This window comes from Crotalus tigris, unplaced genomic scaffold (assembly GCF_016545835.1).
Source record: "Crotalus tigris isolate CLP2741 ecotype Arizona unplaced genomic scaffold, ASM1654583v1 scf7180000019740.931981, whole genome shotgun sequence".
NCBI classification, from domain to species: domain Eukaryota; kingdom Metazoa; phylum Chordata; class Lepidosauria; order Squamata; family Viperidae; genus Crotalus; species Crotalus tigris.
The window spans coordinates 662,398-685,283 of record NW_024097690.1 but is presented as its reverse complement, the minus strand read 5'-3'; the positions used below and the strand labels follow the sequence as shown (position 1 = coordinate 685,283).

Below are 22,886 nucleotides of genomic sequence, written 5' to 3'. Positions count from 1 at the left end.
ATACTGAAAAATCTCTTCATTTTTATCTACCCACTCTTATTTTGAAGAAGAACATAGAAAAATGTCTTTGGTGAAGGTCTTACTGTTTGGGTAAGCAAAGTTGAAGGAAATGTGCTTTCAGTTAATTTGGCCTCAAGACATTTTGGGCCTGCCAAGTTAATACCAGTCCTTAGGGCTAGGCCTAGCTAATAGCAATAGCACGTAGACTTATATGCAGCTTTACAGTGCTTTTACAGCTTCATCTAAGCAGTTTACATAGTCAGCATATTGCCCCCAATAATCTGGGTCCTCATTTTACTGACCTTGGAAAGATGGAAGGCTGAGTCAAACTTGAGCCAGTGAGAATTGAACTGCTGAAGTGCTGATAGCTGGAAAGTAGCCTACAGTACTACATTCTATCCATTGTGCCACCACAGCTCTTGGCATAATACAATTACTGTATATCAGCCAGATCTATAAATTAATTGAAGTTTCTGAACTATGTTCAAAAGCAGCCTTATGTATAATCCATTCCAGCAATCCAGTTAGAGATTACCATAGGGTTAATAACTGGGTCTAGCTCTCTTTCTCTTTCTCAAGGTAAGGTTGTAGCTGTTAAGAGTTATTCTGAGCCACTAAGATCATTTGTGTTTCCAAGTGGCATCAATGGTTCAGGGGTATTATGTTCTTGATCTTTTAATGGGAGTATAATCACATACAGGTTGAACATTCCTCATCTGAGCAAATAAGCTACTGACAATCAAGATTTGTGTAGTACATCACATCTTATTAGCAACTATTCAAGTCATTATCTTGCTTAGGCATTGGTTTAGAACAGCGCCCCCCAACTTTCTGGACACCAGGGACCTGTTCCATGAAGAGAGGTTTTTCCATAGACTGGAGGGGGCGTGGTTTCGTGGCCACAAATGGGGCTTTGCTTGTTTGCATGGATTGGTTTCTGGCATGCCGTGGCCCTGTGGCAGTCCATGGGCCAGGGGGTTAGGGACATCAACTACCATTCTAGTCTTAGCTGAACAAGAGAAATAGATGAAACGTTAATTTCTTAAAGATTGAGATATCATAGGAAGCTATGCCAAATGCTATATAGTAAAAGTTAATTTGGAAGAAGGAGCATTTATAGGAAATTGTTCAAGTAAATAAATGTAGAATTACTTAAGGGCGCAAGAGATCTTTGCAGGTGGTGGAACCAAAGAATCATTGACAAGAAGGTCCTTGAATATAGGAGCAGAAAAAAAAGGAGAAAAGGCAATAGATACTTTGAAGGCAAATATATTCTATATTAAGACATTAGCATGATATTCAGGTTTTTGTTTAAGGGGAAAATAAATTTACTCTAAAGCTTTGGTTCAGAGACATTATGACTTGTACAATTAGATAATTTTGAAGTATACTCAATGAGAACATGTGATTTACAAATGTTATCCTATTAGTACCAAACTGCCTGTTTTAGTATTTCAGAATTTATGACACAGGACATCAGCTAAATTTGAAATATACACGGTTCTTTTCTAATTCTACTGGTCAAGTTCAATGAGTACAATGAGTCCTAACGTTTTTGTTATGATACAGTGCATCTTCATTGGCCTTGAAGTAGCCATTTTGCAAATTTTAAAGATACAAACATTTTGGAGCTACTGATTGAAATTATGTCTTTACCTTAAGGAATTATAAATATAATGAGAATACAATAATGATGGTGATGGTGATGGTGACGATGACGATAATGATAACGACAACAATAATGTGGTTGAAAAGAAGAAAGTTTGCATGATTGGTATGACTTTAGCAGGAAATAATAGGCAAATAATTAGAAAAGATCACAAAGTATCAAGATATGAGAATCAAAATTAAAAGATTATGGCCTAAACTGGTAGGGGTGATCCCAATGCTTAGCACTGGGTACCATACTGAAAAATCTTGGATGACATTTAGAAAACCTGCACATCAACATTTCCATCCTCCAGTTGTAGAAGGCCACATTTCTTACATCTGCACATATCCTACGCTAATCCATTACAATATTCTAGATTCTTGGGATGGGCTCAATGCGTATGAAGGAAAACACTAGCTAAAGAACTGGTAGCTGTGACTTCGCATTGTTGTGAACATATAATAATAATATAGATAGGTGGACAAAAAAAATCAAATCATGTCTAAACTTCTGTCTGACTGTGTGACCAACCATAATGTACCAATAGATGACAGGATAAAGATTTGAAAAGGCTTTTTTTTTTTTTTGTGGCAGATTTGATCATTTATGAGGTAGTGTTTTTTGGACAACCAATAGCAGTCATGTTTAAAAAAAAAAAGAAAAGAAAAAGGGGCTTTTATTGCTCACGGTTTGTATCACAATGTTATTTCTCACACGTTTATTGTGCTACTTCCCTTAATTTGATTCCATGCTGAGTCTTGGTGGGATGCCTTTCAACACATTGTACTCCTGATTCCAGGACTGAACTTGCAAGGGTTTCTTTTACAAATGGTTCTTAACAGATGTGCGGCACACTTTATTAACTCAAGTACCCATTAGTTGAAAATTTCATTAGTTTGGTGGAAAGGGGATCAGTTTCATCAATAGACCTGGTATGGTGGGACTCTTTGTGTCAATCTGACCCATATCAAAATGGATTATTGTTGTAAGTGAGACAAGTGACCTAATGTTCTGCCTATTATACACACATGATCCTTTTAAAATGCTAGTGTGGGAAAACTGCATACTTGAGTGAATCTCCAACACGTAGATTCTTAATAGGTGGCAGCCCTTCACTTAGCAACGTTTATTTGAGGCTATATGTGTGTATGTATGAATTATTTGGGGTACAGTTGCCAACCAAGTAACCAAGGGGAAATCAGAGCAGAGAATGAAACAGAACAATAGTTTATATTACATACACTTAAATGAAATCAGGTGGCCAGATATACTTTGTGTATACTGTAGTGCCACCATTTGACTAGCTAGAAGCATTTTACCTCAGAGTTTTCATTCAGGAAGATTTCTTCCTGTGAGACTACATTGATAAAATAATTATGTCATGAAGAACATAATTATATTGCATCACAGGTAGAGCAAGTGATGGCATTTTTTAAAAAACTACACTTGACGTAATACATTACAATGTACTGCGAGTAAATTTCAGATGATAAAATAATAACAAATAGAATAAAAGATAGGGTGAAAGATAGGCCACAGGATCCATATCCCCATTTAGACCTTTTTGGATCATCCATGCTTGTGCAGATTTCATATATTAATTGATAAGTTATTAACTCAATACATTTTAATTTTTCTGAGATGCTTGGGAAAAATGCAATTCAGAAAATAATACAGCAGCCATTGGTTGTTCTTGTAATACTTTTTATAATTATTTTGTTCTTTGGAATAGCATTAGGAAATCCCTTTCCTGGTGCTTTGCAGTTCATTACTTATGAATGGAAGGAGACACAGTGGCTCAGTGGTTAAAGATGCTGAACTTGTCAGCTGAAAAACCTGGGTTTGACTTAAGCACTGTGCCCGAGCTGCTGCCAGCCTAGCAGTTCGAAAGCATACAAATGCAAGTAGATAAATAGGTACCATTTTGGTGAGAAGGTAACAGTGTTCCGTGTGCTTCAGCATATAGTCATGCTGGCCAAATAGCCACAGAAGTATCTTTGGACAATGCTGGTTCCCTTAGCTAAGAAACAGAGATGAGCACTGCTTTCTAAAGTCGGGCATGAATGAACAGGGGAAACCTTTACCTTTTATCTATAAATGAAATCATATTTAAACAATGATCCAATGAAAACGTTACGGATAGACTGCTTTAAACCAAGGTTAGTGAAGTTACTTGGTCTGCAACTAGTCCAGCATTAGCACCCAGAACCTCTTGAGAAGCTAGAAAGAAGAACTTTCCAGCATTGCTTAGCCTACTATTACCACCTTGGAATCAGCTGTGCATCAACAAGAATGGTGATATAATCAAGTTTCCCCCAATTGGGCCTTTGTGATCCCTTTGAGATCAGCAAAAATGGTGCTAGAGAGAACGACCAGTTTACATTGCCCTTTATAGTGTTGACAATTATTTATGTATTGTTTTTCTTCAAAAGCTGAAAATGTTGTGTGATTCTCGTTCACCACTTTAACTTCAGAATATCTTTGTAGATTCAGCTGACTGGCCTGAGCTAATTCAGAAATCATTATGGCCAAATAGATGCTCAAACTTGGGTCTCCCAAGTCTTAATCCAGCACCACATTCACCACTGTTTCTCAGTGTAAATTTATTTCAAAGGTGAGATGTTATATTTATTGGAAGTTATTGAGAACATGATGCACAGTGGAAGGGATGGAGATAAAGCCCTCACTGGGGTAAACAGCATCTTTATTTAAAAATAGCTTTCTAAGTAGCCTTTATAACCAAACACTGGCTTCCACTTCAAAGTGGAATATGAAAAATGTTTAATCCCACCTCCATAATACTGTATATCTTATCTATTATTTTACGGTTAGATAGACAAGAAAGAAGGTGTCTTCTGAAAACATGGGTTGAAACATCATATTTCATTTTTGTGAAAAGGATGGAACTTGTGGAGATGGCTAAATTAACTTCTTTGATCAGAGAAAAAAAAATCTACATTTATGACTGTCTGAAAACCCTTTACAGGTAGTCCTTGACTTACGACCATTCATTTAATGATTATTTGAAGTTATAAAGGTGATGAAAAGAGGGACTTACAACTAGTCCCCACACATACTGTATGAACATTGAAAGCCCCCCTTTCCCATGGTCATCTGATAAAAATTAAGGCCCTTGGCAACTAGCATGTATTTATGATGATTGCAGCATCCCAGGGTCACATGATTGCTATTTGTTATCTTTCCAGCCTGGCTTCTGACAAGCAAAGTCAGTGGGGGAATCCAGATAATGTCTGTGGGATTCGCTTAACAACTGTGGCAAAAAAGATCCAAAACTGGGTGCAATTCACTTAATGACTGCATTGCTTAGTGACAGAAGTTCCAATCCTAATTTGGTTGTAAATTAAGGGCAGTTTGTATAGAGTTTTTACATGGAATGGGAAAAAATGCACTTATAATTTGTGGTTTTGATGATTAGTAAAAATGAATAGAAAAAAGTGAGCTTTTCTTTTTGTAATCATAGAGTAAGAGATAATTTTGTAATTGTACTTATATGTGCTACAAAGGAAATCAGAAGCTTCTTCCTATTTCTTTTTATTCTTTCTTTTTGTGCTTTTTCTTTCTTTCTTTCTTCTTCTTTTGCTTTTACTTTTTAATAGTTTGTGTTAGATTTTATGTTTCTTGCAAAATATTTAATAAAACTAGATATTAAAAAAGAAACATCATCTTTCCTACATATACTGTATGACAGAAGAAAATTTTCATTTTAACAGATTCCTCACTGGTAATCATGTACAAACCAGTACTTATAGTTTCAAAGGAAGACTTACGGTAAGTGTCTAAACTTTCAGTCTTGGAATTGTATAGCAAACTAGTATTTCCTTAAATCCCAGGTTTATTCATCATGAAAAATAGGAATCAGCGAATGTAAAACTAAATTCTGATTATTCTTATATGGAGATGAATGGAGCATTTTCAATATTCCTACTTGTATATACAACCTCAGATTATTGTTTGATGTTAATCCAGCCACCCAGAACTCTTAACTGAAGAAGAAAGATGTAGAAACTATCAGAATGAATAGTTCAATTAAAAGACACATACACATATTTTTACTAAAATTACATAATGTTTTTATTCTGACGTTAGAAAGAAGAGATAGGAGGAGGAAGCCTATTAGTCTGAACTCTAGTACGTACATAACCTTCTAACAAAACATGAAACAAAATAAATAATGAAGCCCAAATATTTTGCTATCAGAAAAGATAAATTTCAATCTTGTGGGGAAAAGTTTGTAAGCCTTACTGTAAGGATGTCCTGCATCTTTAAATACTGAGCAACAGGTTATGAATTTGCTTATGAAATATTGCATTTTTCTGAAGATGCAGCACTAATGCAATAAAAACCAATAGCAGTATGAACTGCCATAACATGTGTATAGAACAAAGAATTCATTTCAAAAACTGCCAAGGCTGACCTTGGAGTGGAATAAGAATGAAAACATTGCACAAGATGAATAGAAATATATAAAAAACAATGGCACATATTCAGAAAAAATATTAATTTGGTTAATAAAGAAAAAAAATATTTTCACAAGTCTGGTGCTGGACCTTGATAGGAGGAAGAACTGTTTGGGGGGCAGAAATAAAGCAATGGCTGTTTTGCATGCAAAATAATCTGAATCATTTTTATTTTCTTAGAATGCATAGATTCCATCCCCATATTTGTCTCCAGTCTCCTTTTTTTTCTTCCTTTATGTATGCTTGTTATATTCCCAATTGAAAATTATTTATAACTTACATTCTTTAATTTAGCGTGACCTCTATCTTATTCTGCAGAATTACGAATATTTATTAAGATCAGTTACAAAATATATTGAACAACAAGGGGCCAGACGGGCTCTGAAGCCAGTGGAAAACTTTTCATTAGCAAACTGGATCATGATCTAGCTCCCACAAGTAAACTTGTAATAAAGGACGATAAAAGGAAATAAATGTATTCATTTATTGACTTTGCAGAAGAATAAGCTGACTCACCGATTATTTAGTTTTCATATACAACAGCTTAAAATAGTTTACCGATGGTGCAGAAATTCAAATTGCTGCCTTTAAATATGTGATAACAATTTGTACCATTTTTTTTTCCTGTGAGTACATCAGTACATTTTGCTTGATCTGTTCCACAGTCAGTTGCCTAACATAAATTTACAGATCCATTCAATTTTGCTGCTGACCAATTTATTTTTGGGGTGTTTCGATCATTGAATTGCCAGAATAGTTTGTTGCTGTTGAAAATCTTCATAGCTTAATGGGCCTTGATAAATTGCTGACAAATTAAATGGTTTTGGTATATCTATTCTGAGCTCTCCTTGGCGAACAGCTATGTAGGGCCTCAGAGCATCGGCTGTCACTTTCTCAAGCCAATCAAGTAGCTTTTGGAGATATTGGAAGAATGTAGTATACTTCTCAATTGTCAAGTCAATCAACCTTTTTGTCTCACCGATGAGCGTTTCATAAGAGTTGAAAAGGTGGTTGTATGTCTCCTGCAGCTTTGCCTTGACCTGTTCGTTTTGTTCAGCGGCGCTCTGTTTTGCCACTTTAGACCAATACTGGATCTTTTCATGTGCAGTTTTGGAAAACTCAGCAAGTTTTTCTTGGTTCTCTAAAACTTCTTTTGCTTGGTCTGTCAGGTTTGTGATCAGGTCAGCAGCTTCATTTATCCATTTGGTGTGCCACTCTAGTATAGTATTAAAAAAAGTCTTCAGCCAATTTATAAATTTTTCTTCTACTTCATAATATTTGAGAGACCATCCAACTACATTTGGGTCAAAATATTCCTTCCTCAAATCTCTTATGCCGTGTAGAAGTTCTTCTAACTTATTATAAATTTCAGAGAAAGTATTCTGGATAATGTTTTCAATGCGAGGAGAAAAATATTTTACATCACCTGCTAAGCTATTCAGTGCATTCAAGAACTTTACAAACAGTTGTTTTGTTTGTTCTTTCAGATGGTCATATTTTTGAGCTTGCAAATTTTTGATAAGCTCTTCTATCTTTTGGAAGACTTGCTGAATTCTTTCCTTTAGGTCTCTTAGATGTTGTGCAAAGTCAATGTCTCGGAGACCATCAAATATCTGACTAACTTTCTTTTGGACATGGGTTAAAAATGTTTTGATTTCTGCAAGTATGTCACTACCTTTGATTATCTCAGAGGAAGCTGGGATTTTAATTTCTGCTTCATTGACAAAGGCAATCAAAGAATCAAAATATTCCTGCACTCTTGTAATGGACTGATCTACAGCTTTTGCTACTTTTTCAGTAATTATCACATATAGTTCTTCACCAGTGTGCTTCCCAGGAAGGCCTGGTACCTGGAATCTTGTTACCTTCAAAAATTCAATGGCAGAATCAATAAGACGTTTTATCTGTTTATGGTATTCAACTATAGAATCCATTATGGCATCCAAAAATTGGGTTCTGATTTGGTCATACTCTATTTGGCTAACTTGATCTGCAGCTTTATGGTATAGTTTTTGGGATTCTGTCTTCATCTGTTCATATTTTCCTGTGACCTGATTAGTTACTTCATGAAGCTGTTGTTCTAGTTCACTGATACTGTTTACTGTGTTCACATATGTTCGGTCAATATTACTTCTCAGAGTATCCTTCAGTTTTGAGGCAGCAGAGCTGATTTCCATGCCTGTATGTTCACGGTGGTACTTGTTAGCAGTGTAGTACAAAGCATCAGCCATTTTAGGCACTTTCTCTTTTAAACCTTGAAGTAACTCTGTGACAGCATCCTCTTTCCAGTTGGTTTTGATTTGAATCAATTCTGGATTTTTGAAGGATATTTCACTTTTTAAGATCTCCACTTCATTCTGAGGGTTAGACTGTAAATGTAAAATATTTTTTTATGAAGGATTATTTGCTACTTTGTTATGGAACAGCACATTTACTCCCTATTACATTAAATGAAATCAATTATATTTGGGTTGTAAAACAGTAACAGTTTTATAGTCTCTTGAAGGCCTTTGAAATGAAAAAGTGCAGTATATAAAAATATAAGTAAAGCGTACACCTTGTTATACAAGTATTTCCTTTCAGAGCAATCTTCCACCCATAATAGGGTGATTCCTAATTTTATTTATTAATTCATACAGCATTGTTAAAACATTTTAATGTATCATTTCATTAAAAAATACTCAAATGATTCAGTTTGTGTCTTAAATCTTTGGCCCAGCCCACACTTTTCATTTAGTGTTATTTACAATTTGATTTTAAATCCAAATAGCTAATGGCAGATATGATGGTACTGATAATTAGCAGAATTGCAACAGAACAAAAGGGAGAGGTACCCTAGGACCTTTTATTTATTTATTTGTTAAATTTGCCACCTATCTGCCAAGAATCTTTTAAATGGATGGATCGGGCCTAATCAGTCCATGTTGCTTTAACGCGTGTTGGTATTTGTTGTATCCCATTTCATATTAATGAGCGTTGGGTTTTTACAAAAAAGAATTCTTAAACATCTCTACTGGAAATTACAGGTGCTAGTTCTGTTTCTATTTTTCAATCTTTTAAAGAAATGATAATAACAAACTGAAGTAAGTACACCACACATCTGATATAGATGTATTACAAATGCCCTTAAGCACTGAGTGGGGAAAAAAGCGGTTTGGCTACAGTGTTCATTCACTCAGTTCTATTTAAATAGATCTTGAACTGCAGCATCATATCTTGCTTGTTCATATTTGTATTTGATTGAAATAGACCTGGGTTGAGTAATGTGCTGCATAACTAATAATTGGAGGAAAAGTTGCGCAGATAGCTACACTTCATATCACTATCAATACTGATAGTCAGTTTTGAGAATATTTATGCATTCCTTGATTAGATCAGTATTCAGGTATTTGAATGCTTAGTTGATGCATATGTTTATATGTGTATTTTATACACATATACATTTATTGTACATGCACACAATATTACGGACTTATTCTTACTCAGTATGCCTTTTGAATTAATCAATCTCTATATGTCAACTAAATGATAGTAATTGAATACAAACGGGGAACAACAAAACATTTCACTGCCCTCTAATTGTGGAGGTTTTGATAGGGCTGTAATGATTAAGGGAACATTTAAGAATAAATTAAAGGAAATTCTACTATAGTGCCTAAGTGTTGACTTTGCAACAGGATTCTGAAAAAAAATCTTTGTGTAAGGGAGGACAAATCAAAGCTGTAGCTAAGGGAAAATCCAGCCTTCAGCAGGGACTTGAATGACTAATTGAAGTTAGGTCCCACTGAAGTCAGTCCAACTTGGTCAGAATAAAATTGAAGGTCATTTGAACTATGGAGCATAGTCTTAATTTTAATCTTGCCTACCTGAGTTTGGTAGAAGATCTTGCTGTTGAGAATACTGGAATCCAGGCTGATAAGAAAACGAAGAGTACCAGCCGAAGGAGATGATATCATTGTAGAAACTCTTGAATCATCTCCCTGGTAGCGCATTTGGACATCTGTGAAAGTTGGACTAGTGATGTCCAGGGATGCTTTGTCCCGAACAATTCTAAAAAAGGCACAAAGTAATCACAGGATAAATTAATTGCTCATTCATACAAATACATATAGCACTTTTTTTTTTTTAAAAAAGGCCTATTACAAATTACTTATTGATGCTCAATTTCTTTGGAAGGCCTACTCAAAGTCTTAGCTAGCACCAACTCTGAAGTATGTTCAGCATCAGCAGAGCACATTATTTGTGTGTGCCACTTAAGTGCTATTTAAATATTCTATCTATAAATATTTAGGGAGGCGTTATTTGATTGATTTTAATATTAATTAGTTCTGCTGTTTTATTGCTACTGGATTGTTAGATGCAAGCTGAAACCATGCATTCATGTATAACATGACATATGCATATTTTGTCAGTCGCCAGTTCTTACTGTTTCAGGGCATTTTTTTTCCATAATTGGTAAGAATTTGGCAAATGCTGGGTGCCCACCTTGCAAAAGGATACATTCAGCTTGTTAGTTCAAAGTTAGTTTAATCTAGTGGTTAAGGCACTAGACTAGAAAGTGGGAGACCATGAGTTCTAGTCCTGCCTTAGGCATGAAAACTATCTGTGTGACTTTGGGTCAGTCTCTCTCTCTCAGCCCAATCCACCTCACAGGGTTGTTGTTTTGGGGGAAAATAGGAAGAGAAAGTTGAGTTGGTTATGTTTGCTGCCTTGAATTATTTATAAAAATAATAAAAATGGGTACCAGTAAATAAATAAAATAAATAAAAAGTAAAGTCACTATAGAATACAACCTGTAGGTTAGTTTATATGATTATCAGTAATAATTACTATTAATCAATCTGGATGTGGGTAATGAGCAGCAATATATAAATCTATACCTGATTTTCAGCAAAGGACTACTAATGCATATTCTCAGTCAGTATTTGAACTGGTTTTATATATATGCTGGAAAATTTGCATAAAAATACGACTCCTGGGCATGTCTATGGTACAAATAAAATACGAACACCAGGAGAGTGTAAATATAAAAATATACTTTACTAAAAGCCGCCAAGCTTTCGTTTGGAAACTCCAAACATCATCAGGGCTAAGAAGCCAGTAAACAATGATGACTTAAATGGGTTTTGCCTGCATCTGCAAAAGATAGCATTTGCAAAAGATAGCATTTGCGATCTTCTGACAAGCAAGGTCAATGGGGAAGCCAGATAACGCTTACGGAGTAAGGTGTAAAGTCTCCCTTATATAATACGGCTCAATGGATTAGGATTCCCCATTTATAGCATATAGTTTCATCTATAGATTTGCTAACATAAAGAATATATTTAGGATATAATCTAAGTCAGATCAGAAGTTTATTCTTCCAAGCTTTTGGGCTCATGCTGGAGCCGATCCTCAAGGAACTTCTTTCTCTCCAGAATGTGTGTACTGGTTATAAGTGTTTATTATATTTATATGGTATCTAGTTGTGTGTGGTTTTTACTTATTAATTAGGATGTTGATGGCTGGCCATTAAGTCTTTAATTCCTGTTTCCTTATGCGGGCAGTTCTCTTAAGTACCTGGTAGGCTGGTGATAAATCAGCACTCCCATTGACTGACAAGGGGCCTGTTTCCCAGGCTTCAATCATTTCTCCTCAAGAAATGTGCAGAGCAGGCACATTCATTGACTCAGATTGGATCCTGCAATATTATCCTGCAATAATATTTGCCTTCATTGGTGAGAATATATTTACCTGTCACCTTCTGTAATGTAGACGGCTTTATATTTTCCACTTAGCTCAGGATGAGCTAAATCATACTGTCTATTTAGTGTGAAACGGTTACCTTCATATTGGTAGGTGGTTACACCTAGAAAGAAAAGATTTCAAATGGGTGAAATTGGAACTCACAAATTTAGGATGATACATACACTGATTTCATAGACATTTGAACAGTGTCCTTGAGATTTTTTTTTTTTTGTTTAACCATTACCTTCAATTAATAGAACAGTTTTTACTGTTAATTCTTTAGTTCTAAAGTAGTTGTTATAACAACTGCACACAGGAAAACTAGTCTCATGAATTCAGGATTACTTCCCTGGTCTAACCTCTTTTCACTCATGTATAAAATCCAGATGGATTTCAAACTCTCCAATCCCCCCCCCTCAAAAAAAAAAAAAAAACACATTACTTTGCCTCATCTTACCTATGTTACAGTTTAAAGTAGCAGAAGTTCCTTCAATTCACTTATTTAAATTCCAATCAATTATATCTAATTCAAAGATAAAACAATATAAAATATAACACGAATATTCTTACCATCTAAATCATATTCTAGAAACTGCAGTGGTGAATTTGCAGTAAAGTCAATGGAATGTTCAAAAGCTTCCTTTGTGTTCTTCAGATCTGTTTTCCAGGTAGCACTGTACAATGGGGAAGTGATCTTGAAAGAACTAGACAAAGCTCCAAATTTGGGGAAGTAAATTCCAGCAGGTAAAGTAAATGTGAAAACTGGTATTTCAATCTGCTGTTGAGGAATTGTAATTGTAGGCAAATCAAAATCAGCTATCTTGTTGACTATAGCATCCAGATCAATATTTATGTTGCCAAGAAAAACTCTCTTTGGAAGAGTAAATTGGGGTATTGTTATAAGCTTGGGATGCTTGGGAACTGTTAGCTCAAAGTATGGAATTTTATTTTGTCCCAGATTATTGTATTTGGTTATTTCATCAAATTGCATTTTTGGTAGCAGAGGAAGGTTGATATCAAATGATGTATTATTTACCCTTTCAAGTACATTGAACTCATGTTGACCAATGGTGAAAAATTGAGCGTGAATACCTACTGCTTTAATTGCAGGAAACCTGATTATAGATCTATTTGCCAGTTGACTGATACTTATAGGGAAAAAATACCCATCTTCATCTTTTGTGTATACTATATTCGTTGATGCATTTAGGAATTGCTTCTCTTCAGGTCTAGTGGTCAGATCTAATTTTAAGATGTGCCATAAACTCCTTTCATAAACTGGCAATATAAACTCTCTGAGGAAATTGATGTGCCCTCCCAAAGATGCCGACAAGCCAACTCGAGCTTCTACATTATTATTTGCTAACTCCAAGTCATGTCCAAGGAAAAAATTAAGGATTTGGTTTTCACTCTTCCAGCTAATTTTTTGATTTCCATTATTAACAGTCAGTGAAAATGCTTGATTAACAGAAGTCTCCTCAAGGAAATTATTTGGTTGGGCAACTTGTATCTGAAGAGCTGCTAACATGATATCAGAAGCTAGTTCCAGAGTTACTTTGCAGGTTTGATTTCCTCTAGTTCTAAGTAATGGGAAATAATTTAGATAGTTTTCTCCACTATGGTCCCATAAAGCATAAAGACGATTGGTAGATGCTTCAATGGCAACATTTTCTTTTGCGTCAAAATTCCAGAAGTCCCCAGAATTTGAACTAGTTTCAAACTTCATAGCTGATCGAATACCTTTAGAATTTAAGTAAGTATTTGCTTCATGAACCAACTTCCCAGAAAATGGTTTTCCTTCGTAAAAATCACCATTGATAAAACCACTGGTTGATGTATCAGCTGATATATAAGATATAATACTTTCTAGCTTAGCCTGATGGACAACTGCTCCTTTAGCATTGACATAATTGGTATCAACATCATAATTTAAATTTATTTTTGAAGATATTATTGGCATTGTTTTGGCATTTCCTTTAAGCTCCTGCTCGTAATTTACTTTCAAGCCTGGTGCCATAATCTTGGCTGTGGTTACTACTAAAGCTTCTATGTTTTTCTTTGTGAAACTGATAGTGCTGTCGTGATTTCCTTCTACAAATTTGTGTTTCAGGGATAATGCAGTTGCTAGTTTCAGACCTCTCTTCCTTGTGATGCTTGTTGTTCCAGCCAGCTGATATTGTAGAGCCTCAATTACTGAAGCGGAGGAGGAACTCAATCGAGCAATAATATCAGATTGGTTAAAAAAGCCAGCATTTGTATTCAGGGTAATCATGCTAGATTTAAATGAGAAATCATAGGTAATATTTCCAAAGGTTGGAATATAGATCTGGTTTGGCAGTGGGCTTACTCGATAGTTGGGAAGCTTCAGTGTTCTCAGACCTTGGGGAATATGAAGGACTGATAGCTCCAGTGATGGAAGAACTACTGTATATGATGGCATTGAATACTGAACAAATGGAACAGTGAAGCCTGGCGTCCTTATTTCTTTTGGAAGCACATAACCAAAGGTTGGGAGCTCTGCGGTAAAGGGAGAGACTTCAATATTTAGCAGGGGAATGGTATAGCTTGGAATTGTGAAGATTTGCGGACTTTGGTTTACTGAAGTATCCACTTTGTATTTATCAAACTTGACCTTGGCTTGGTTATATGATTCTGTCAGAAACGCTAAAGTATGGTCTCTATTTCTTTCAAAATACTTGTTGAAGTTCACTATATAAGAATTGAGAGTTTTGTGCACTCTGTCTAAAGGAATTGGAAATGAGTGTACATCTTTGTTTTTCTTGTACTGAAGTTTTACATTTAAATCAAATGATTGTTTTGGAGTTTTCAGTAACCCTTTCAGGCCTGTTTCTTCCCACAGAGAGTATGCTTGCACTTGAGGTGTCTTGATACCAAGGTAGGGAACAAATTGTTCAGGAAATGAAATAGGAATATTTAGGAATTCCAAGTTAGCATCACCATTCATGGATATAATAGCTTCAGTACTATCTTCATTATTACCAGCAGACAAGTTATGAGTGTATCTATATTGGTTAAATCTTCCCTCAGCTACCCAGCTAACTTGTTGAGTGGAAGGACTGAGCACCAAGCCGTAGTTATTTAGAGATTCAATTTTTCCAACTATTTTGAATGGTAAACTAACTTTTAAATTCATATTGTTATTAGCTGATGCTTTAATTTCAAATGGTTGTACTGAAAAGGACACATCATTATTTATTGTCCCAGAGATGCGTCCAATCACCTTAGCATTGTGTGTACCAGACAGTTCCATTTTCAGCTGTACAAGGTTCCCTGTACCTTGAACATTTAAAACACTCTGTCCAAGTTGTGGAGACTCAATTGTAGACTCAACCTGAAGATTTGAAGAACTTGGTAAGTTGTATTCATACACCATTCTTTGGTTGACTCTTAGGTACTTAGCATTTATCCTGTTTTCTGCTATAAATGCAGCTGTGGATCTCTCTATTGTAAAACTGACTTTTGATTCATGGGTTCCTTCATCAGAGTAATCACGAGCAGTCCATTTCCAGTCCCCTTTACCAGTGGAAGTAACCGATATATGTCCAGCTTCCAATGCAGTTTTTATTTCATTGCTTAACTCAGCTTGGCTAGTGAACTGGGCCTTTGGAATGTTGAGCCTATGTGTATAAAGGGTCTTGCTGTCCATGGAAATGATCTTGTTCAGGTTGACTGTTAGTTTGTTATGTAGTTCTATAGCATTACGTGTAGTCCGGAAGCTGGCTGTTGTTTCAGCATTTCCTTGAACAGATGCTGTCAAAAACACGACTTCACTTCCATGGTCGGCTTTAAGATACAAGTGGGTGAACTTCAGGTTTTCTTTTAGAATTAACTTTTTCAACTCAGGTGCCAAAAGATGAGTATTTGCAGTTAGGGTGAAAGCAAGATAGTCAATTTTGGATACGGCAATAGCTGAAAGAGAGGCTACAAATTCTGGGCTGTAGGGATGAGCTGTTACATTCTGAAAACCAGCATTAGTAGTCAGTGTGAAGAAGGGAGAAGTAATTCTGCAAGTACCAGACAGCTTTCCAAATGTAGGGATAGTTACAGTATGTGGGATACGTGGTAACTGGAATTCTGGAATCTTTATATCTGGAAATTGAAATTCATTCAAGTTCAGCTTTGGAATTAATAATTCAGATATTTGTAACTGCGGTAAATTAATTTCAGGTAAAGAAAAGTCTGAAAAATAAAGATCCTTGATTTTTATTTCTTGAAAGTATGTATCAGTTGCTGGCAGCTGAAAGTCACTTGTCATTATTTGATCTATTATCCTCACAATCTTCAGTTTTATTTCATTAAAATCAATTGTATAGGAGGGAACTTTAATAGTATTTAGAATGGTAAATTCAGGAGTAGTAAATCTAATTGGGATTCTGATTTCATTTAATTTCTTGAAATTTATCTGATAAGAAGGCACACGAAGGTCTGTTAGTGGAATAATAAAATCTGGAGTTTTAAATGTTGCATCCTGTAAAGCTTGGAGACTGACTTCAAAAGTTGGTATGTTAATTACGCCTAGTTTGATTGCAGGAACAATAAAACCAGTTTTAACAAACTGGTTCAGACGGTCAGCCATATTTTTTACATTGTATTTCTCTGCTAAAACACTAATCTTCTTTGAAGTAATGTCCCATTTGTCAACTAGAAAGGAGACTATGACCCTGTATAGCTGACTTGCTTTGTGAAGGAATCTTTGGCATTCTGCTGGAATGTCCATTTGGTAAATTCTTTTGCGTGCATCTTCCAGAAAATCACAGATCTTACTTTTTAATTCATCGATTGCTGTAGAGCTTATAAGATCATTGAGCCAGTTAACTGTTGCAGCAAGTCTGCTGTCTTTCAATTTCTCAATATAATGAGAAACCACAGTATAGACCTCTTTGATGTATTGTTTTGCAGCTTCTATTTTTTGTGGTAGCTCCAAAGCTTTAATTTCTTCATTGATTTTCTGAGTTGCTTGCCGAATTTTATTGTTTGTTTCATCTACAAATTTGTTGTAATCAAAGGATTTCAGCTTCTTTATCACGGTATCAAGGAAGTCATTGATACCATCCACTAGCTTTTTATAATCAGATGTTTGGAGCTTCTTAATGGCATCATCGATAAACTTCAAAATTTGATTGAAGAATGGTTTTATGTCAATTTGTTTCAATGTGTTAGTTAATTGCTGAACTGTTTCTGTGATTTTCTGTTGTTTATATAATTCTATCACCTTATCCATTAGAACTTTGGCCTGCTCATCAATATTATATTTTACAATAAGCTCATGCATGCGGACTCTGAATGCATTGATCTTCTCAGATATTTCATAATCTTCCATAAAATTTAAAAGGATATTTTTGATTTGTTCAAGGAGTTGGTTTATTTTTTCAAATGGAAATTGTATTTTTAACTTTTCTATAAGTATTTTAGTGTCAATTGTCTCTATCTGCTGCTTCAAAGTTTCTGCAATATGTTGGGCATCAAAATTCTGAATCTGACTCTTCAGCTGATCAAGTTTTTCTTGTATCTGAGCTCTGATTTTGTATGTAGTATCCACATTTTGAACCCAAGCAGCAGCATTGCTTCCTATCTCACTAGGGTCATACTGAGAAATAAAAGTCTGGAGTTGTTGAATTGTGCTGATCATTGTCACACTGATTTCATATTGGTCATCTAGAACTTTTATTTTTTCAACAATTTTCTCGATAAGTTGCATGATAGCTGGTCTTAAGTCATAATTCTCCTTCATATACTTTTCAGTTTCAGTCAGAAATACTTGTAGCTGAGTCAAAGCTTTTAGAAGATTAGCTTTAGCATTTTCCAATGTGTTTTGAAGGTCCTCAACTGTTATGCTATAATCTTTTGTGAAAGCATCCAAATTCTCTTTCAGTTTATTCACTTTACTTTCCAGATCAAAAGAGTTCATATAGTCATTCACTTGCTGGGGAAACTTATCTAATGCTATTTTGTATTTTCTCATAAACTGATCTATATTGAGGTTCTTTAGATTCTTCTGAATGGACTTCATTGCAGTTAAGATGGAACGTCTGAATTGCTCATAATATACTGGAAGTCTTTCCATGAAAGGTAGATTGATGACATGCATGTCTGCATTTTTATCATATTTGAGAGAAAGAGAGAGGCCAAACTCTTGAGGCTCAGCTATATTTTCTCTTAAGTCCAGAGTATCAATTAGATTAAGTCTTCTATCATTTGTGAATGGTATCTTCATAGGAAAGTCTAGTGCAGAAAGATCAGCTAAAGTTTGTCCAGTCAACTCCAGACCAATATTTTCAGCATTGTTAAACATATTAATGTCTTGGGTATGTACATGGTTATTCAGCTGACTCTTCATTTTCCAAGCACTGCTTTGTTCAGATGGAGTTAAAACAACAGTGACTTTGCTATCCAGTCCAGTATTATATCTTTCCCCAGAATTGATGTTGTGGTTGGTTGATCCCTGGTAATCATGGGAAAAGACAATAGCAAGAGGTTCTGCTTTTAGCAGGAATTTGCTGTACAGTCGACCGGATTGTTCTCCCAATTGTCCATCTCCATTAGTATGCATATCAAAAGTGACTGTAAATGGGGCAGCCACAGATCGTATTTCATTAGAAAGGGTTAAGAATTTAGAATCACAGTTCGTGTTGACATTGATTGTAGAAGAGAGTCCTGCAACATTTAAGTTAACTTTATGGGTAACGGCTGCACCCTGAATACTTGCAGCTGTGTCTGTCTTCATATGTGCAGCCAGATCTCCATAAGTAAAGATATAGGTATGCTTTATCTCATTGCCACTATAACTGCCTTTAATATTGCCATCCAGATTTACCTTCAAGAGCTCAAGCTGCAAGCGAGCTTTGTTGTTTACATTGGCACTGCTGTATTTCAAATCATTGTTCAAGTTGGCTGTGAGGGAAGAGGGCTGTAGTTGCAGGTCCACATGATGTTTGTGGAATACGTCTGGGTTAATAGTGTGATCCAAATTTGAAACATAAGTCAAGGACAACCCTACAATGTTCAGCTCATGAGTGTGTTCAAACTGCATTTCTTTGTGTGACCCTGTCAAACTATTTGAAAATCGGAGTTCTCCATTATTTACTCTGAAGTTCAAAATATTTTTGCTGTCCACTTCCAAAATGCTTCCTTGATATGTGCTCAACAGTGCTATTTCTGTGAGAGCTAGTTTCCCATCCAAGCTGAATCTGGCATTATGCATCCCTGCTCGTCCATTGGTATCAATCTTCACAGAAGCACCGGAAGTGCCAATTCGTGCATTCATCTCATTCTCAAGGATCAGTAAAAGAAGCTGCAATTTTGTTGTTGCACTGCTCACCAATCCATCCTGTTTAATACTTAGAGCAGACTTATGTTCTGCTTTGTTTCTTTCATTTTCCCATGACAAGTCACCAATCAGTTCAACACCTTGGTTATTAACAGAGCCTGATACCAGGGCGTAATATACATTTTTAAAGTAAGTGGCCTTTAATTCAGAATGAAGGATAGCCTGCTGCTTGTCTAGAGTTAAATCAAACTTATTGATTGTTTCAAAGTTTGTGTAGGTTCCAATTGCCTCTGATGACAGTTTCAGCTGGCTGTTTTGATATCTTAAGGAAACCTTATTAGTCAGAATGTAATTCTGTATGTTTGTGATAGAGTTGATTGTCCATGCATCTTCAGTAATTTTTTGAATCATCTGGTTAGTAGCCCCAAACAAGGAAGAATCAAATTTCAGAGTTGAATCACATACCAAATCGAGACTCTTCTTCTTAGAGGTGATAGACTGTAAATATGTGGTTTTGGCAAATAATGTAGAAACATTCAATTGGCCTTCTAGATTGGTAATACCAACATGTGAATAGTCATCCTCTGTGGAATCCTGGTGGGCAGACAAGGAAAACATAACTCCGACGGGGCTGGAAGTCTCAAATGTCATGGTGTATTTGACGGTGGGATTGAGTCCATATCTGTTGACTTTGCTGAATTTAAAATTGGAATTGAGGAGGCTGTGACGCAGTGAGTTTTCATAATCACAGGTAAGTCCGTTTCCGTCATAACTTGCTTCTGCCTGACCTGAAATAAAATGGGGGGAAAAAATAACATTAGTAACTTGAAGATGTTAAGTAACTTGAGCTACTGTGATTTTTTTAAATGATTGCTTTCTTCATTCATAATTCATGAATTCTGTAATCCAGATAGTTAAAATGCAAGAAGTATGCTTGTATACTTGAAAGTAAGTCATGCTGTATTTAAGGGACCTTGCTCCGAGTAAGCAAGGAACTGACTTGAATAAGACTATTTCTTTTTCTTTGACCTGTAGTGACTATAGGGAAAAGGAGATGCAGCTTATTTGGCAAAATTTTCAGAAGGGTTTCAAATTGTCCTCTTTCTACAACTCAGAAGTAATGACTGACTAAACATTACCTAGCTGCCTTTCTAAGGTAGGATTAGAACTCGGGCTTCCCTGCTCCAAGTCCAGCAACTTAAACATTAGATCCAAACTAGCTCGCTGAGTGGGATTTATAACAGATTATATTTATAGTAGATTATTTGGGCATTATTCTTTTTTAAAAGGCATGTGAGGATTGCTTAGAAGTTTCAAAGAAAACTAAACAATAATGTTAATTTAATTCAGTGTATGATGCCAGTTATAATTTGTTTGGCATTTTAGCATGTGGGACTGACTGGATATTAGCTGTAGCAAATTACAGGTGAAAGCAACTTCCTTTTAAATCTATAGCATTTACTTTCTTGCAAAATGCAACATTTTTAAACCTGGTGATCATACATTGCGGTAGAAATACTTTTGCATGATCTCTTTTATATATTCATAAACATATAGGAACAAGTAAGCAATTGCAGCATATAGCTGGGCACTGGAAATAAAAGTTCAATCAATGTTACATAATAAATAGTGAGGTAGGTAATATAATACATGTTTAATTAATCTGCTTTTATAACACCAATTGATGCTTACCTTGTACATTATACGAAAGTAAGTCCAAAACAGAATCAGCTTTCATAAAGTATCTTGTTTTCAGACCGTAGGCATCTTTTGTGGTGTTAGCTAACGAATAGGAGCCGGACCAATTGTAGTAATTGTTGTACAAGTTGGAAGTGATCTCAAAAGTGCCCAGCAAAGGTACTCGAAGTGTGTAATCGTCAGGGATGGTGAATTGTGGAATTTTATACTCCTGTGATGGAATATTTAATCCCAGTGATTCCACCACCATCGCTGGTGCTCTTATAATCTTGGGTATGCTTATGACTTGTGATGATTGTCCACCGAATGGCATGGGGATAGTAATAAAAGTACTTTCCTTATTCCAAATGTATTTAATCTTGCCATCACTGAAACACAGAATTATCCACTGTAAGTTTAACAATGCACTATTCTTCTTCAAAATATGTCCATTTTAATAGACAGTAGACAAAAGCAGTAGTTACAAAGCATTGTTATAAAAATGAATTGAAGTGAACAGCTCTGAAGAATGGTTAAATATTACTATTTATTTATTTATTTATTTATTTTCATCAATTTCAATGCTTTCCCAGTATGTGGACTTCAACCTCCAGAATTCTTATTAAAGTCTATGTAGGCTGCAGAATTGGGGGAGTTGAAGTCCATGGTTCTGGATGCATTCAGGCTAACTTGGAAATTCCAATAGCTTCCAAACCATAATGGGGTGTGCCAGCACCAGACAAAACAAACTAAGATATTTTGCTTTACCTTTTAAAGAAAAGCTCTTCGGGAATGGCGATTACATCTATGATTTGAAAGTCAAGTTGTTGAAGTTTACTTAATTTGTCCTGTAAGTTCTGGGCATATGGAATATCTTTGGATGTCTTTTGCAGCCAGGTATTGGTTGCCTGAAAAATCATAGTAAATTATCACAATACAAGCATCTTACATTTAGGAGCAATTCAAACAGTTCAAACCCGGGACAAAATGTTAAAAACAGTAAGGATATAGTCTCATGTTACATTCTTCACTTGTGTGTAAACTGATGCACACCACCTTTTCTTTCCACACTTCTGAAATATGAACCTACACAAGATTCTCTTGTCACAGGTACTGCAACAATTCAACTGCAATTTGCAAGAAGAAGAAGCCATAGCATTATTTCCACATTCTAGGGTCCCTGGCTTCCTGTTCCTGATATTTTTATTGTCAAAATTGTGCTTGGTTTTGACTGGACCTTGGCTTTTCTTGGGGGATACTGGAACCTTCTACAGCTAGAGCATTCAAATAATCTGAAATCACCAATTGTACCAGAAACTTTGACAAGTGGCGATTATGACAGACACCCCTACTTACCACAATAAAATGTGAAACAATGTGCCGGAGTGTCATATCAGTGTTAGCTACTTTGTGATCCAGAAGTCCATTTGCCTTGTTCTGCAGAGCCTTTGAATAACCTTCCAGGTCTCCAGGCAGATTGGCAGATATTCTCTTCAAAGCAGCACTAGTGCCTGAGTTCCACTGAAGTTCCACTTTTTCTGTATCTGAAATCCAGAACCAATGACCCCATATTATTTCCCAGAGAACTTAGATTATGAAATTGGAAAAAAAAATCCTACCAGTTTCCATACCAGTTTGCTCTGAGGTAGACCTATATGTTGAAAAGACAGAGGAACACAAGGAACAATGCTAGAGATCACATTTTTCATGCAAAGGTCTATTTTCAACCAAAGGACATACTCAACCCCATGACACACAAATTTGGAAGTGTTCCATATTTTGGAGGTATGATGTGTAGATGAAGTTATACTGCAATGTTCTGTTTTAACAGACCAGCTAAAAGTCTATACACATGGCAACCAAACTGGATATTTTATCCCTCAAGGTCAAAACCACTCAACTCCTGTGCTAGAGTTGTGTAATATACATATTCTGATTTAATGACAAATTGTACTCTTTAGGCCTGTATGCCCTAGTTCTCTCTATGTATGTCACTATAAAGATTTGTGCTATGAAGGGGGTTGGGCAAAACTGGGGTGTGAATGGACAAATCTTGTCCGGCTAC

The 22,886-nt window shown here is 35.7% G+C and overlaps 1 protein-coding gene across 1 annotated transcript in view; it reads right to left on the bottom strand.

Annotated features, from left to right (window-relative positions):
• Positions 1-5,718: 5,718 nt before the first annotated feature.
• Positions 5,719-22,886, bottom strand: part of APOB (apolipoprotein B) — a 44,457-nt gene continuing 27,289 nt past the window's right edge. The window contains exons 22-28 of the mRNA XM_039364324.1: positions 22,178-22,365; positions 21,590-21,729; positions 20,837-21,210; positions 12,427-19,932; positions 11,863-11,977; positions 9,996-10,179; positions 5,719-8,498 (exon numbers count right to left, since the gene is read on the bottom strand). Coding sequence (XP_039220258.1) covers positions 6,867-8,498; positions 9,996-10,179; positions 11,863-11,977; positions 12,427-19,932; positions 20,837-21,210; positions 21,590-21,729; positions 22,178-22,365 — 10,139 coding nt within the window. The 3' untranslated portion in view covers positions 5,719-6,866. The remainder of the gene's footprint in view (positions 8,499-9,995; positions 10,180-11,862; positions 11,978-12,426; positions 19,933-20,836; positions 21,211-21,589; positions 21,730-22,177; positions 22,366-22,886) is intronic.